The sequence below is a fragment of the Delphinapterus leucas genome, chromosome 7 (assembly GCF_059928025.1).
Source record: "Delphinapterus leucas isolate spDelLeu-1000000601 "Yukka" chromosome 7, BTC_Dleu_Yukka2, whole genome shotgun sequence".
Taxonomy (NCBI): domain Eukaryota; kingdom Metazoa; phylum Chordata; class Mammalia; order Artiodactyla; family Monodontidae; genus Delphinapterus; species Delphinapterus leucas.
Window position 1 is genome coordinate 79,199,337 of NC_143135.1, and position 15,879 is coordinate 79,215,215.

General features: G+C 35.9%; 1 protein-coding gene across 1 annotated transcript; it reads right to left on the bottom strand.

Moving 5' to 3' along the window:
* Nucleotides 1–929: 929 nt before the first annotated feature.
* On the bottom strand, nt 930–14,848 carry MMP13 (matrix metallopeptidase 13). The gene is made up of 10 exons (XM_022560545.3): nt 14,400–14,848; nt 14,070–14,311; nt 13,238–13,386; nt 12,946–13,071; nt 10,848–11,009; nt 9,290–9,407; nt 8,162–8,295; nt 7,045–7,204; nt 5,100–5,203; nt 930–4,432 (listed from the first exon to the last, which is right to left on the bottom strand). The coding sequence occupies exons 1-10, from the start codon at nt 14,517–14,519 to the stop codon at nt 4,332–4,334; spliced, it is 1,416 nt and encodes a 471-aa protein (XP_022416253.1). The 5' UTR covers nt 14,520–14,848; the 3' UTR covers nt 930–4,331.
* Nucleotides 14,849–15,879: the final 1,031 nt, after the last annotated feature.

Genomic DNA, 15,879 nt, shown 5'->3' on the forward strand with positions numbered 1-15,879 from the left:
CACAACCTTATGATGAATCCTTAAATACCAAGGTATTTCCTGTAACTGGGACTTAAATTTAGTAGAGAAGTATGGTGGCTATCTTTTTGTGAGGCCTACTATATATATCTTGGCATTTTTATTCTGATATGAGGATACAGGGATTGAGGACTCTATTTTTAATTTAATTTGAAAGTTCTCCCAGGATAATTTCCAGGGCAAAATTTGTTTCACCAGCATGGGATCTCGTCAATTGCTCCTATTTCAAAACATTTAAACTACTGGTTCACTTCGAGGGGGTTTTCAAACTTTTCACCCTTATTATTTGATGAAGAGGCCGTTACTATCTACAATTCGACTTGAGTGCAGTGTGTTGGGCAAATGCACTCTAACTTGGTCTCTTCACATCATACATGAATATCTGTGTGAACAGGCTATTTGTATTTTAACTGTAACATATTTTATAGCATAACCTATTAAGCCCAACCACTCAACTCATATTGAGTTCTTTTTAAATAGTACCCCTGCCCCCACTGGTAAACTCCAAATAGACATTTGGTGTAATTTGAATTTGGTACTCTGGCCACAGTGGAGGGACACTGATCCAAGTAACACCAATCAGATTGGACATTGGAAGTTGAGGCTGGAGCAGAGATGGGAGTTGGGAAAAATCCTGACTATATATCTCTTATCTACTGGTTTATCTATCTAGGCATCCATGAGAGAGACCATGCAAGCAAATAATAAAGCAAATGAAAATTTTTCTGAAATCAAGTTAAACATCTCTTTTAAAAAGAGAGTAAAAGAAAGTAAATGATGTTCCATGTTCAGATATGTTTGGAAAACCTTGTTCAATAGGTTAAACAGTTTCTTTGACACAGGATTATTTGTAGCCTTTAATATGCTAGTATATACTATGAACCTTCTGGAAGGAATGTAGAATACAGTGTTCCCCAAGATCTTAGCAGGAAGCTTTGACTCCTGGGAACACCAATGTCATCTCTCTCAGAACAAGAGATTTTCTGAGGGACTCTGGGACCTGAGGGACTAGAAGCCTTGTTAAAACACAGATCTCATTCCTTGGCTCTGGGGGAGCACAGAATGTGCATTTCTAGCAAGTTCCCAGGTGGCACTGATGCTGCTGGCCTACAGAACACACATTGAGAAGTATTGTTCTAAAGCAACAATTCTTATGCAGAGAGGAGTTAGACACCATCCACCTGGGGTTTCCCTCAGAGTTAAGTCATCCACTTAAGACGAGGGATGGGGTTGGTGAGTGGCCTTTTACCACACCAGTACCATGCACTGACCCACTGGACGCCAGGCAGGACCAAGGCCTTCAAAGGGGAAGGGCCTCCCCAGTGCTCTGATGGAAACAGGACCCCACCTTGTTTCAGAATAATGTAGACACCCATATGCTCAAAAAAGTTAATATTTCCATCAACTGACTCAATTACCAAGAAGTAGATATTCACATGCCAACTCCTGCAATGACCTATGCTTATTTTTAGCATAGACAGTTATTTTGTGCTAACAGTCTTTAAAAATCAATACTATTTTTGTTGTTATTGATCATAGAGAGATTCTCTGATTTATATTTGGCATAGTGAAAGATAGGAGGAACATGGCTGGATTTAGGGGGTTTCCTGGTACGTTTTACCTATCCATGCTCTGTCAACATCATCATAAAACTATCTGTAAGGGAGTTCCCTGGTAGTCTAGTGGTTAGGATTCTGAGCTTTCACTGCTGAGATCTGGTTCAATCCCTGGTCGGGGAAATGAGATCCTGCAAGCTGTGTGGTGCAGGTGAAAAAAACCCTCTCTGTAACTCTACTGAGCTCCAACAGATCCATTCTAGTCTGAAGGCATGGGCCTGGAACTCTTTCCCTGATTCCCTTCACTGCCTTGTACTCATTTTTTATGTCAGCTTGGGTATCTATCTCTTCCTTTGTGTTGCCCTTCTTGAAAGACCCTCCTGTTTCCCTCCCCCCAATATATACAGTAGGTAAAATCCCTCTTATGAGAGGATCTCAGAGCAATTTTCCTTACCTTATAGCATTTATCACAGTTGTAATTTATACTTATCTGATTAATATCTGTCTCCCCAACTACACTGCGAGCTTCAAGAAAGTAATGAGGTTTTGGTTTTCACTGTACTCCCAGCATCTACTTAAGTTCCTGACACAGGACAGAAATTAATACTTATTATACCTTATATATTTATTGGATGGATGGATGGATGGGTAGATGATGTTCTACACCAATAGCAAAACTTAGAAATCAGTAATCCTATTAAATTGTCAAGGAAGATGAAAAGTGCATAGACTGACTTTGGGGGTGCACTGGGAGGAAGGTAAGAGCAGTCTTCTCTGCACCCATAACAGGTGGTCATTTCTCCCCTGGAAAAGCACTTTATTTACTCAATTTTAATCGCTTTGTTTTCATAGTAGGATAGAAGCTCTTCAGGGGTAGAGATCAAGTTTTTCTAGTTTATCTCAATGTCTTAGGTGCCTGACATAGAACAGATACTTATTAAATGTTTGGGGATGAACACTGTTTAAGAAAACACAAAAGACCTAATGTTTAAGCTCAGTGGCCCTGAGTTTCCTAGGTAGTGTTTGTCTTCCCCATTAGAGTTCCCTGCTTCCTCATATTTCCCCAAAGCTGCTATTCCTTTCATTTTAAACATCAGCAAATTAAAGCCCACACAGATTAAATGAGCTGCCTGTAGTAACATGCCCGAGTTCATGGCAGAGTTGGTGTTAGGACTCAGTCCTAACTCTAGATCTACTGCTTTCTCCACTTCATTACCAAGTAATACTCTCAGCAGAGAAGATTCTGAGGAGCCTGTGGGCTCCATCTAAGGAAGCTGGCCCAGTAAATGGGGCTCATCAGCACGAGGCTGACCAAACTCGACCAGAACTTGAGTTAAAAAAGCCGGGTACAATTAATACTAAATTTGAATTTAGTGTTCTTATAAGAAACAACCCAACAAAGAGATTAGCAAGAAAAAGGAATAATTTAAATGGACATTCTTTGTGTGAGGAAAAGCTTAAAATTATACCAAAAGACAAAAATATACTGTATGACAATGTCTGTTAAAATAACTTTTTATTATAAACAATATAAACACTTCCTAATACTTTTCACATATATAATACACTTTCTTTTCTTTGCCTGAGTTTTTAGGAACATGATCTCTCAACACAAAAGTTCTTCCCTTGATGACCATTCATATATTCAATAAGTACCAAGTGCCAAGCACTGTAAAAAGTTCCGAGGGATTAAAGAAAACAAAAAGGAGAAAAAAGGCATAGTTTCATTTTTCAAGAGGACCATAATCCAGTAGAATATTTCCTTTATTTTGGATATCTCTGTTTTAACATATTCACTTCCAATTTATGATAAATTTTAGTCTATTTCTTTCAAAACTAGCTTATATATCCAAGGTAAACTGGACAATTAAAACAATTGTTTAGATAAAATAGGGTTAAAACACTACTTTTAGCCTTAAATAATCAGATGATTTATGAAAAAGTGATTCTGTGGCCTTAGATCATTTTGTTAACAATTTTAGTATACTTTGATATTTTTGAAAGACCTGAAATATTTTAATACAAAGAGAGATCATCTCTCTTTGTCTTCTATAAATATGAAAAGAAATATTTGTCTTCTCTGAGAGTAGTCCTTGAGTCATTGTCAATAGTGAAAATTAAACACAATACAAAGGCCACATCTGCTGTCCTCACCATTAGTCTTTGTCTCATATCTTTAGTGACACTGATATTTCTGCATGAAGAGGGGCACATACATCCAAGTATTTTTAGTGAAAAACCCAAGTTATTTCTTTGGAAAGTTGTCTATAATATATTTATTACAGACATTTCCCTTTGGTTTATTGTTGTTTGTGTATGGCTGTCATATGCTCCCCCAAAATTGCATTTTCATATGACTTTATACTATTTGGTAAAGATGATTCATTAATTATATAAATGTGATTTACTTTTATGTTTTTGCAAAGTTTCCTTATAAATATATTAAGCTAACTCTCTTTGACAGATCATATATCCCATTTTTGATGTTGAATATTGTCAACTACTGCTTCTGTATAGCACACAAGAATTAGGTGATCCTTAGAGATAATGAATCTCATGACTTTAAAATTCATTGTGGTTCCAGCCCCACGCATAGCTGTATAGATACTAAATATTCAAAGATAACTTACTGAAGCTTGTTCACAGAACTAAGCTTTCCCCTGATATCTCTCCCTCCCCCATGGCCCCCCCCAAAAATGTCTGGAAGCATTATCCCAAATGGTCTCCAGGATTTAAATAACAATATTTTTAAAACATTTAACACCACAAAAGGGAATTTGTTGGCATGACACGAACAATACGGTTACTCCAGATGCTGTATTCAAACTGTATGGGCCCATTGAAAAAATAGATATAACCTAAAAGGAAAAGACCAAAAAGAAAATTTCAGAGTTTGAAAATAATGTTTTACTCTAGCTATTTTTAAAAGCCCAATCTGTTAGCTTCACTTTTTTTTTAACATTCCAGTGTTTATCTTTATAAATACCACTAATGTTTTAATATATTGCTTATAATTTAAAGAGGGGGAAAGGTATAAATGTCTCCAGCTCTCTTAAACTGTCACCTCGAATTAATTGCTGTATTGGCAGGAGTTCCAGTTTTGATGGTTGAATTATTGATATTGGTTATTTTTTGTAAGTTAGAGATAACATCTCTTTCCATAATTCAAGCAAAAAATCATTATATAGCTATGATTATTGGTCTTCATATATAAATTACTCCCCACTCCACCCCTGATTTGAACTATACTTTTTGCATCTTAATATCTTTAAATTTAAGGAAGTGTTTAAGATTTGGCATCTTTTATTCATAGAATTAGCAGTCATTAAGTAAAATTCTCATTTATTCTAAGCATATTAATTTTTGTTTGCTGTCTGTGTCAGTAGTCACACAAGAATGAGTAATCCCTTAACTGTCAGACATTTATCAGCACATCTAAGTTCTGTGTAAAATTCCTTTATAAGGAAATTATTTCAAGGGGCTACAGAAGCCCTCCATTAAGGTCAGTTCAATGAAACTAGTTACCATTTTTCTCGAAGACAGCATCTACTTTATCACCAATTCCTGGGAAGTCCTCTTCTATTAGTCTGGGGTAGTCTTTATGCATCATATGGTTAGTTTCATCATAGCTATTTAATAAGAAAAAGAAACTCTTGAGTAGGTCATAGGTAAATTACTTCAGAAATAATACAATGGATATAATGGCAGCTTTCAAAATTGACAAAAGTTTCAAATTTTTAAGTCCATTTGAAACAACCAGTAGCTTTTTAAAATTGGGAATTATAATACTGAGTATACAGTGGATACCTGGTGAGGTACTTTGACTTGCCTAAAGACCATCTTTGTAAAGACAGTTATAAGCTCACTTCCATTTCAAAATTTGTATAGCTGCTATAAAAGTATATTATTAGGAAAGTGTTCTTAGAGTGAAATATATGTTTATGCATTGAACGATTATCTGTTGAGCTCCCACTATGTGTAAGACAACTTGCTAAGTGCAGTAACGGATGCCAAACTATTTAAGGTTCAATTTCTGCACTAAAAAGTTATAGAGGCATACAGTGGAAATAAAACTAGGAAGGGGAGCACAGCTTTCCCCCTCTCATAACTTTATATTCCATACTCTTCTTCCCCTGCACATACTCACACCCTAGCCAACCAAACACACTCTGAAATTAACCTAAGAGAACAGCCTCCTGTGATGTAATATTCTTACTGTTACTGAAAGTCTTTTATATTTTTGAGGTATGTTTCAATAGATAAAAAGTAAGAACCACTGCACTATCAAGAAAGCTAAGACATATACACACAAAACTGCAACATTAGGCAATAGGGGCTAAACATCATGAGAGAGTAAACATGAGATGTCATGGGAGTTACATGAGAAGGGAGATAATTTTGAATGGGGTGATCAAGAAAGACTTTCAAGTTAACTTTAAACAATGGATGGAATTTCAAAAGACAGAGATGTAGGGAAAGACCTCTAGCAAAGAAAATTGCATAAGGGAAGGTTGTGGGGAGATAAAAGCACAGTGCATTTGAGATATGATAAGCAATCCATTTTGACTGAGCCATAGACCTCATATAAGGTAAAGGGACTGGAACACTAGTGCAGGTAGAACCTGGCAGTAATATTTAAAGTGGTAAGTGTCATTATCAGAAATAAAGAAGCCAAAACGTAAAGATGATATGTAAGAGTGTGTATGTGTGTGTAAACATGCATGCATGAGTGTATATATATGTATATATATATATAAAATGAGTGTATATATATATATATGTGTGTGTGTGTGTGTGTGTGTGTGTGTATAGAGGGAGTAAAGTTACCATTTAAAATATTTCAACTATTGTGTACCTATGAGATAATCATCCCTGAATATAGACATGGATTTGGGCTCATAAATATTGCCAATGTCAATGCTGCCTTGAGCTCTACATGTGTTTTCGATATTCCTGTTCTACTTGTTCTTCAAAAGGAGCTGGCTTCACAAACTACAAGCCTAGCAGCTTCCTGGCCAACCTCTCCGATGAATCAACAGACTAGAAATTGTGGCCTTCTCTTGCTCAGTCCTTTCCTGTACCTATTCTTGTGTCCTCTCTGGCCACAGAAGATGGAGCTCCATGTAAATTAAGAGAGGATGACAAGAAAGAGAATCCAGGAGAAAGATTACAAGGAATTAAGATGTCAAAATAAGAGAGAGAGTTTTGCCATGGTTGTAGTACAACAAATGCCTAAGAAAGAGAAGAGTGGCCCAGAAAGGGCAAGAATTATATGTGTATTTTCAAGAGGGCTTGAGACTTTTAAATACCTGTGTTAAGAGCTACCTGCTGGAGCTGGCATGGAAGAGAATGAATGACGGGTATAACATTTACAATACTTCATGAGATAATTTTAAGTAGCAAGGGATTTTTGAGACTCACTTTTCCTCTATGATATAAGATGATGGGTCAGTAAATATGGCTGCCATACCTCCAGACTTGGTTTCCTGAGAAGAAGAGCGTCTTCTCCGTATCCTCAAAGTGAACGGCCGCACTTATCTTTTTAACCTCTTTTGGAAATCCCAGGTCGGATATTTTTCTGGGATAACCTTCCAGAATATCATAACCATTAAGAGCCCAAAATTTTCTGCCTAGAAAAAGTAAAAGAATTGTTTTATTATTCAAAGGAATCTATTAAAACTCACATATGTAGATATTTAACAAAGAAAGACTCATTTTACACATTTAGAAATAAATTAGTCAGTGTTTGTGGTCACCATGTTTATGAAACACAGAAATATGCACATTCTTCAAACAAACAAAAAAAAGGATTTAAGATGCCAGTTTCCTAACTGTAAGTATAGCCCACCAAATATCATGATTAGTTTGACAATTTGATACCTCTGAATATTAAGTTTGGAACTGGGTGAAAAATACATTAAGATTTCTGTATGAATAAGCAGCACAGTAGGAATAGGAAATTAACTTGAAAACTCAAATTTCATACCAGTAGAAAATTATTTTCTTCTCTAAAAAGTGACTTCATTATAGCTTTACTATAATAGTCAAACAATAGAAACAATGTCAGTAAAATGCTATGTAGCCATTATAAATTATGATCACGAAGCTGGAATAGCAATTCGGGAACCTATGTCAAGTAGAATATTAAAATGTATATACATTATGAATATAAATATTTAAAATATGTATTTCATATGGTGAAAGACTAGAAAATAAAGTGATAAAATAAAATAAGTTGACTTTTCAGAAGGGGGAATTATGGATAATTTTTTTCAATTTTTAAAAATGTACATTGTTATTACATTTGCTTAGTAAATAATTTTTAAGAGGAAATAAGAGAAAAAACTGACATGATTGGTGTGAAATAAAGAGTGGATATGATAAGTAATAATGTAGACTTTTTACTTGTCAAATTTGGGGACACTTGGTAGAAAGGTTTCAGGTGCTTTCTGGTTCCCATTTTGTTATACTTGATTCTTAATTTAGGTGTATTTTTGACAACAATCATTTTTTTAAGTCTCTGGTAACATGAAGTTCATCACTGCCTGCTCTGGACATGTGGGAGGTCTCACTGGTGGAAAGATTACCTCTAAAGATGAAGATAAGGTCATGGGAAGGGTGCTCATATGCAGCATCAATACGGTTGGGAAGTTCTGGCCAAAAGGATTTTGTTAAAAACAGCTCTGCGTCAACCTGCTGAGGATGCAGACGCCAGAAGAATCTAACACAAAAGTAAAAATGCAGAGTTTGCCATCATTTTTTCAAGTGCAATATGTCTATCCTGCTAGCCACCTTTCTCCACATCAATACAGGTAAGTTAGACACAACCACTCCCTAGCACCCGTGAGGGTGAAAGATTTCCACTTCCCTTAAGTGTCAGTTAAACAAGCTGTTGCTATCTTAACTCTATCCTAAATTATTGAAGTCTAAAATCTCACAGAGCCTTTGTGAAGGCTCCAAGTCATTTGTGGGCTGGGACCGTGCTTTGTTCAATTTTGCATATCTTTTAAGTGGCAAGCAAATGTGCCAGGCACTGTGTTGGACTCTGGGAAGAAAACATGAGTGACACAAACTATGCTCCCAAGATCTCATGGCCTGGGGAAAGTGATATATGAGAAAATACTGGAGCACAATGAAATTAGAGCTATAGTAGAGGAGGTAGGAATGCTATAGGATCCCAGATGAGGGAACAATTAATTCATTGAATAGATGAACAAATGAACAAATAAGGATATTAAAACAATATCAAAATTAAAAATTAGTATTTCATTTTTTGTCACCTATAGATTTAGGTTGTACAGTGCTTCCTCTCTTAAATTCCAACATATGTTACCAGAACTAAGTTTTTCCATATCAAAAGGAATTCATGTGGAATTATGAGTAACAGCTTACTAACATGGTAATTGATTTCAATAACTGCATTTTAAAATAAATAAATCGTATTTCTATATTTACTTTGTAAATATGCCTTTATAAGAAAAACTACAACCAAAGATGTAAAAGGAAGCTATACAATGCCAAGATTATCCATTGAAAAGTAAAACATTTATCCATCAGTTATTTACTTCCTCTCATATATGTAAATAAACTACCCAAAGTTATTTTCACTAACTTCACCTTTCTTTGGAAGTTTGACCACATGTTTTGGCAATTTGAAGACATGGCCTCACAAATGTTTGTTACATGCAGGTTTTATAAAATAATACGAAGAGTACCTGTCTTTAAAGATCATTGTTTCTCCTCGGAGACTGGTAATGGCATCAAGGGATAAGGAAGGATCACATTTGTCTGGCGTTTTGGGATGTTTAGGGTTGGGGTCTTCATCTCCTGGACCTGCAGTCATGAAATGAGTGAAGGAAGTTACTGAGGATGACCTGATTCTGCCAATGGAGAGCAGAAAGGGCAGTAAGTCCTGCCACTACTACATAATGCTCCAAAGAACCTGTAATCCTACTTCCTTCCTCCATGGTTACCAAGTTCTTGCCTACGGGACTTCTCCTTCTGTTTTCATCTTCCAAGACCCTTGAGAATCATCTCAGCTACAAATTTAGCTTTCTTGAGGTTGGTGATAGAAATGGGGTGGTGGGGGTGGTGGAGAAAAGACTTTGAGGAAACTTTCCCCATGCTTTGCACAACCTATTGACGGACTTCGCTTGAGAAACACATTCCTCTCAAAGCCATTTCTGGCGGCATGTTTTCTCTGTGGCAGCCCTCATTTGCGCTCTTTCTCTTGCCTATTTTATCAGCTGTCAACATCAGCTCATGTCGCTTTACCAGTTGACCACATCACAGCTGCATCTCAGTGAAAAGCTAGGTCTTCAGCCATTCTGGTATGACTGGCCACATGTTGGGAACTGTTCCACCAGCTCACATGAGTGCAGAAGAGGTGCAGTAAATAAAATAATTCTAAACTTATTTTTCTCTAAATAGGTCCTATTAGTTCTATCATTAAGTTCCTCAGTCAAGATATTGTAGAAATAGTAAAAATTGCAAAATTCTTGCCTGTGCCTACACTAGCTGCTGTAGTAGATTTAAATCCAGAAGGGAAAATAATAGGTTGAGGTGGCCTGAGCTAGTTTTCTGAGCTCTGTGTTCTAGAAGTGTCTACACTGATGACTGTGTACTGTGGTTTTACTTCTATTTATGGTAGGTACTTTTGCTTGTTTGGGTTGAAGTTTAATTATTTTGTAAATATTATTGAAAATTTGGAAGAAAAAAAAGGAACAGATTCTTACAAATGGTCACTGTAGCTGTTGATTAAAAACTAACACAGGCCACTTGAATGGATTCTACTGTGGCAAACAGGAGTAGTTGAAAGAATACCCAGATTTTGTAAAAGCTGGTTAAAATCTCACTTTCTCCCTGTATAAGCTGGGTGAAAGCTATCCCAAAAGCTGTGTTACTATCCAGCTGTATTTCACCCGGCTGTGCTGCTATCGATACACTATTTAAACTCTACAGGCTTAGTTTCTTCATTGGTTAAATGGTGAATAAAATATTTCTTTCTGATGTCAGAGGTATTGTGAGGATATCAAATGTACCTTACAATGTATAAAATACAAACATGAGGAGTTACATTCTGCGAAAACCTTGGAGAATGGAATATTTCCTACTTGAGCAGGTAGTTTGATTTGGAAAGAAAAAATGAGCGTGTTTCTCCAGGTTTTAATAACAAAACCAGGACAGCAATATTGGTAATGGTAAATTCACTAATAATTTAGAAAATAAATGTATATATCTCTTCTGCTGTTAAACTGATAAATTAATAGTTACCATAGAGAGACTGGATCCCTTGTACATCATCATCAGGAAGTATAAAGTGGCTTTTGCCAGTGTAGGTATATATGGGAAACATGAGTGCCCCTGGGTCCTTGGAGTGGTCAAGACCTAAGGAATGGCCAAACTCATGGGCAGCAACAAGAAACAAGTTGTAACCTGTAAGAAAACAAAGAAACTGAGAAAAAAAGTCCTCCAACGACCAATTCACAGAATAAATATTATTTTGTTTATTATTAATATGTCACCATTTCTCTTTCTTGGCCATTTAACTTTTTAAAGTTAATATTCAGTGTCTTAAATGATTAAAACATTGATTTAATCATTATAAATAATTTGGTGCTCTCTTCGATTATAGCTGCCTACACAGAGTACCAACACATTGATTAGTAATCAAAAACGATTTATTGTGAAGACACTAGTAATCCTGATTTGCTCTTTGTTTTCTCATGTCAGGTGAGGAAAGTAGACAGTGATGACTTTAACTGGAAACTCATGGGAAAAAATATAGGATGATACATATCTACAGTACTGCCTAGAACATCATCTAAACCGGAGGCAGCATCCAAAGGTATAGTGACCAAGCATAGAGGATGCATTAAATAGGATCTCCGAGAATCTACTTGGGAGCAAATTCCAACCAAATGATCCTTTCCAGAATATCTCTAGACTCTAGAATTTAAAGAAACAGAAACTCTGGACATGATTGGCCAACTTTCCTCTATTCTCGAAGACTACTATGTCACTGTATTTACACTATTTCCTCTAGTCACTCTTTCCACCAATTATTGAGCCTCCTAATACTGGTAATTTAAATTGGAAAAATATAATAAAATATCAAAAGAACACATGAAAGCTGGAGTCAGTGGTTTCAATTTGACCTTGAATACCTTTTGCTCTCACAGCTTATGCATGAAGAAAATGTATAACAAACTTAGTGAATTGTGCAGACCATAAGAGTGATCAAAGTTCATGATAATCTGAATGACAAGTAATTCTTCATTGAAATAACTAGCAGTGGGTATCATTCTTGGCCTTCAGCTGAAAAATTAATCCTGACTTATGGATGTTTTCATTCATTTCACTTAAATTTTTCAAACCCAGAATTTAGGCAGGAACCAAAAACTGAAGCTTACTGTGACTATGTCTTAACAATACTACGTGTTGTTCTTTCTTCCTAAAATCATTCCTACCTGCTAAATATTCAGACCTTAAATATATAAATTCTCACCTTCCCTTCCAAAGACAGCTTGGAGATGTATGCATTGAGACATTGACTATTCAAGGCCCAGTTTTACTTCTTGGAAAAATAATTCTTTTTATTTAAATGAATAATAAAAAGTAGCTGTTTTTGAAGACTACCCTTTAATTGTCACAACTAAGAGTCCATATAGCTCCAAAATTAAGTACTAGTTGTGATAATCCTGCTTTTCTGCCTAAATTAATATTCCCAATCCTTTTGAGCCTTGAAGACTCAACTACTGACTGAATTCACTCAACAGTCAGTTTCATTTTGCTCTTGTAAATATAATTTAATCTGTTTTGTCTCATGCTTTCTCAAGTAAGGCACTATATTGATTTGTTAGAGTGGTATTTGTAAAATCAGTGATACAGACAAGTCTAAAACAAGTAACATATAATAGAGAACAGAAATTTGACTGGACTTGTGCCATTAATATTTCTACAAGGGAAAAAACTATTCCAACTCACATCCAACTCATTTACGATCTACATATTTAGCCCTAATAGTTTTTAGATTTATATTTGTAATAAACTGTACTTCTTCAACATGTCAAAGGTAATGCACAATAACAGCACCTTCGTTGACAGAAAGCATTCTGATCCTGTTTCAGAGTTAGCTAGTATCCCTCGAGCCACTAGACTTAGTAGATTTTGCTCATTTTTAATGTTTCATATTGGCTTATACAAATGTCACTTGTAGAGACTAATAAGTAGAAGATTATCATACTTGTTAACTTGGAAAATAGAATCAAATACCAAATATAATTTACAGTATGCTTAAACTTCTTATTAATGGGTTAATGATCTACTCTAATCTGATAATCATGAATTATATCTTTATAAGAAATACTACCTTTGGAACTACTTGTCCAGGTTTCATCATCATCGAAATGGGCATCTCCTCCATAATTTGGTCCAGGAGGAAAAGCGTGAGCCAATAGACCAGAGGGTCCATCAAATGGGTAGAAGTCACCATGCTCTATACACAAAAACAAGAGTTAAGACTCTAATTATATGAAGTAGTGCCTAGCACAGGTGCTTAACAAATTTTTGTTGAATTCTGTAAAAATTAATGAATAACTGAAAGAAGGAAGAAAAGAATGGAGCCAATTAAGGAGGAGAATATAAAAATTCTGCATCATTACCTTTAGTTCCAAAAGAGATCATGATATCCGCAGTGCCATTTTGAATTCTGGTAAAATTCAGAGGTGTCACATCAGACCAAACTTTGAAGGCTTTTTTGAATGCCTTTTCAACTTCAGAATGAGTCAAATCAGGGGTATAATTCACAATTCTATTCAACAGAGAAAGTTTCCATCAAATTTTCAGAAGGTGAAAGCTATTTTAGAATATATTTTCTTGGAATACTGCTTTTCTACTCAAAATGCAATGGCTTCTCTAAAAGTTCTACTAAAGGTCCATTGTTTCCAAGAACTTATTAATTATGCTGCCATACAAAGACTATAAAATGAAGAATTCAATCAGATATTTGAGTATCTCCAAAGATTTGACCATTTGACATCTTAAAGTATTTAGATGTTTAATATAACTTATACTGCATGCTAAAAGTTCTGTATCACTGTAGCCCAAACAAATGAAATAGTTCTGTAATGTTCATAGAGAGTGAAACTCTCCATTTTTAGCACTGTTATAATAAATATGCCTGATTACTGCATCTCTGCAAATTTCCTTGAAACTACTTTTACTTCTATTTTGATTTCATATCTGAAAGAAATAAATTGAGATTTGCAATGAGAAATAATGCTGGGTTAATGTAACCATAATAGATGCTATGAGATATTCTCATCAACAGTATTAAAGTTATTCCTGGACATACTTAACTTCCAGTTTAATATCTAAGGCCTACGTAAAATAATGGGACCACACGTGTTCTGTCACCTGCAGCTTGTGCTGAAAATTAGACATCTGATACTAAAAAATATAACAAATATTAAAGAAAGATAGTCTATGATTTACCTGTAGGTTAAGTTCATTTTGGACCATTTGAGAGTTCGAGGAAAAACATTGTATTCACCCACATCAGGGACCCCACATCTTGGTTTTTTCATGATGTCTAAGGTGTTATCATCAAGTCTGCCAGTCACCTCTAAGCCGAAAAAAGTCTGCATTTCTCTAAGCCTGTCAACCACAGAGCTTGCTGCCGTCTTCTTCAGGATTCCAGCAGGATTCAGAGGATAGTAGTATGATTTCAGGTAATTCTAGGAAAGAGACCACAATGATCCTCTTTTAAAAGAAAAGGACATTTATGAGATGTATCACACCATTGGGGTTGGCAAAATACTCTACCTCTGCAAACTGGAAGTCTTCCTCGGACAAATCGTCAGAACCTTCATCATTGGGAAGAGGCAGAGACCAACAGTGAGTCCAACTCAAGAAGAGGAAGGCAGCCAGGACACCTGGGTACATCTTGAGTGGTTGTGCCTGGAGGCTGCTGCTTTTCCACAGACAAGTACCTTTACTTTTATAGGCCTATGATGGTGAGTCATCATTTATGGACAAGTTTCAACTTCCTAGTCAGTTAAAGGTAAACATGCTTACATGGGGACTTTTTTTCCTCCCAAGAAGTGTGGTTTCTGGTAGAATTTGAGGGAAATATGAAATGAGGCCTTCTCTCATTTCAGCAGGGTCTCAAAAACCATCTGGCAAAATAACGGCCTCAGCATATTTATGGCTATTGTGGGAAGAGTAAAATTTTCACTTCACTTGGCAAAAATGTTTTCCTCTTTGTGGGAAAGTAGCTTATTCTACTTTTTCAGATAAGAATATCAAGATGGTACACCTACTTCCATAAGAAGAAATGTAGTCTTGTTTCCAGAATGTTTATAACCTGGTGAGTTTTAGACTTCATTTTCTCCAGAGAACCTAAGAGGGAAATATTATATATACCTGAAGGCCACAGAAATGGACCAGAACCAAGCTTGGAGACTCATCACAGGATTGAGTGCTGCAGCTGGAATTTAAAAGCACTGGTGTGACCTCTCAACAAATACGGAGCCCTGCATGAATTCCCTACAGGTTCAGGCAGAGGTAGAAGAATGTATTAGAATACAGTATATTGGAATACAGTATAATGGCTAACACATGTTGAGGGATTACTGCATGCTAGACTTAAAAGGTATTATCTCATTTAATCCTTACAACAGTCTTGTAAAGTAGGTATTGTAGGAAGGCTTGTTTTTCACTTTACGTATGAATAATCTAAGACACAGAGAAGTTAAATATTTGTTTAAGGTGATATGGTTAATAAATGCTACTACCAGCATTTGAATCCAGGCCAGTAGACTTCATGTTTTTGACCACCATGGAATATGACCTCTACTCCATCCATTCTCAGATATTTTCTCAAAAACAGAGCTGCTTAGTTCCCACACCTCTGGGAGTGCTCAGGAAAACTAAGACTCTATGGCCATTTTCAAGTTTCTTGATTTTCACTTTTAACTTTGAATAATAGAAATACCTTTGCTCCAACAACTCCAGAAAACTGTCCTTTAGGGGCCTCTAGTCTATTATTCCCTTTAGAACTTCACACATTTAATACCATGAATTCAGAATGCCATCTTTTGTCCCTTGCAGATGTAAATGGATAGAGAAATATGGGCCATGATCTTCAGATTGACTGAAAGATTGAAAACACAAGTTAATTTAAGTGATTAAGAGTCAGAGAGAAGTTTAGGTCAGAGAATACTAACAAACAGGAGGAGCGTGAAGACAGATTAAAGTGAGTAGGGAAGGGGTATCCCAACATGTGGGTAAAATGCTATCATCT

Coding starts and splice junctions, on each gene's coding strand:
- MMP13 (XM_022560545.3), bottom strand. CDS start 14,519: ATGTACCCAGGTGTCCTGGCTGCCTTCCTCTTCTTGAGTTGGACTCAC. Junction 14,312..14,399: donor AAGACTTCCAGTTTGCAGAG/GTAGAGTATTTT, acceptor TCTCTTTCCTAG/AATTACCTGAAATCATACTA. Junction 9,408..10,847: donor AGGGATCCAGTCTCTCTATG/GTAACTATTAAT, acceptor TCATGACTGCAG/GTCCAGGAGATGAAGACCCC.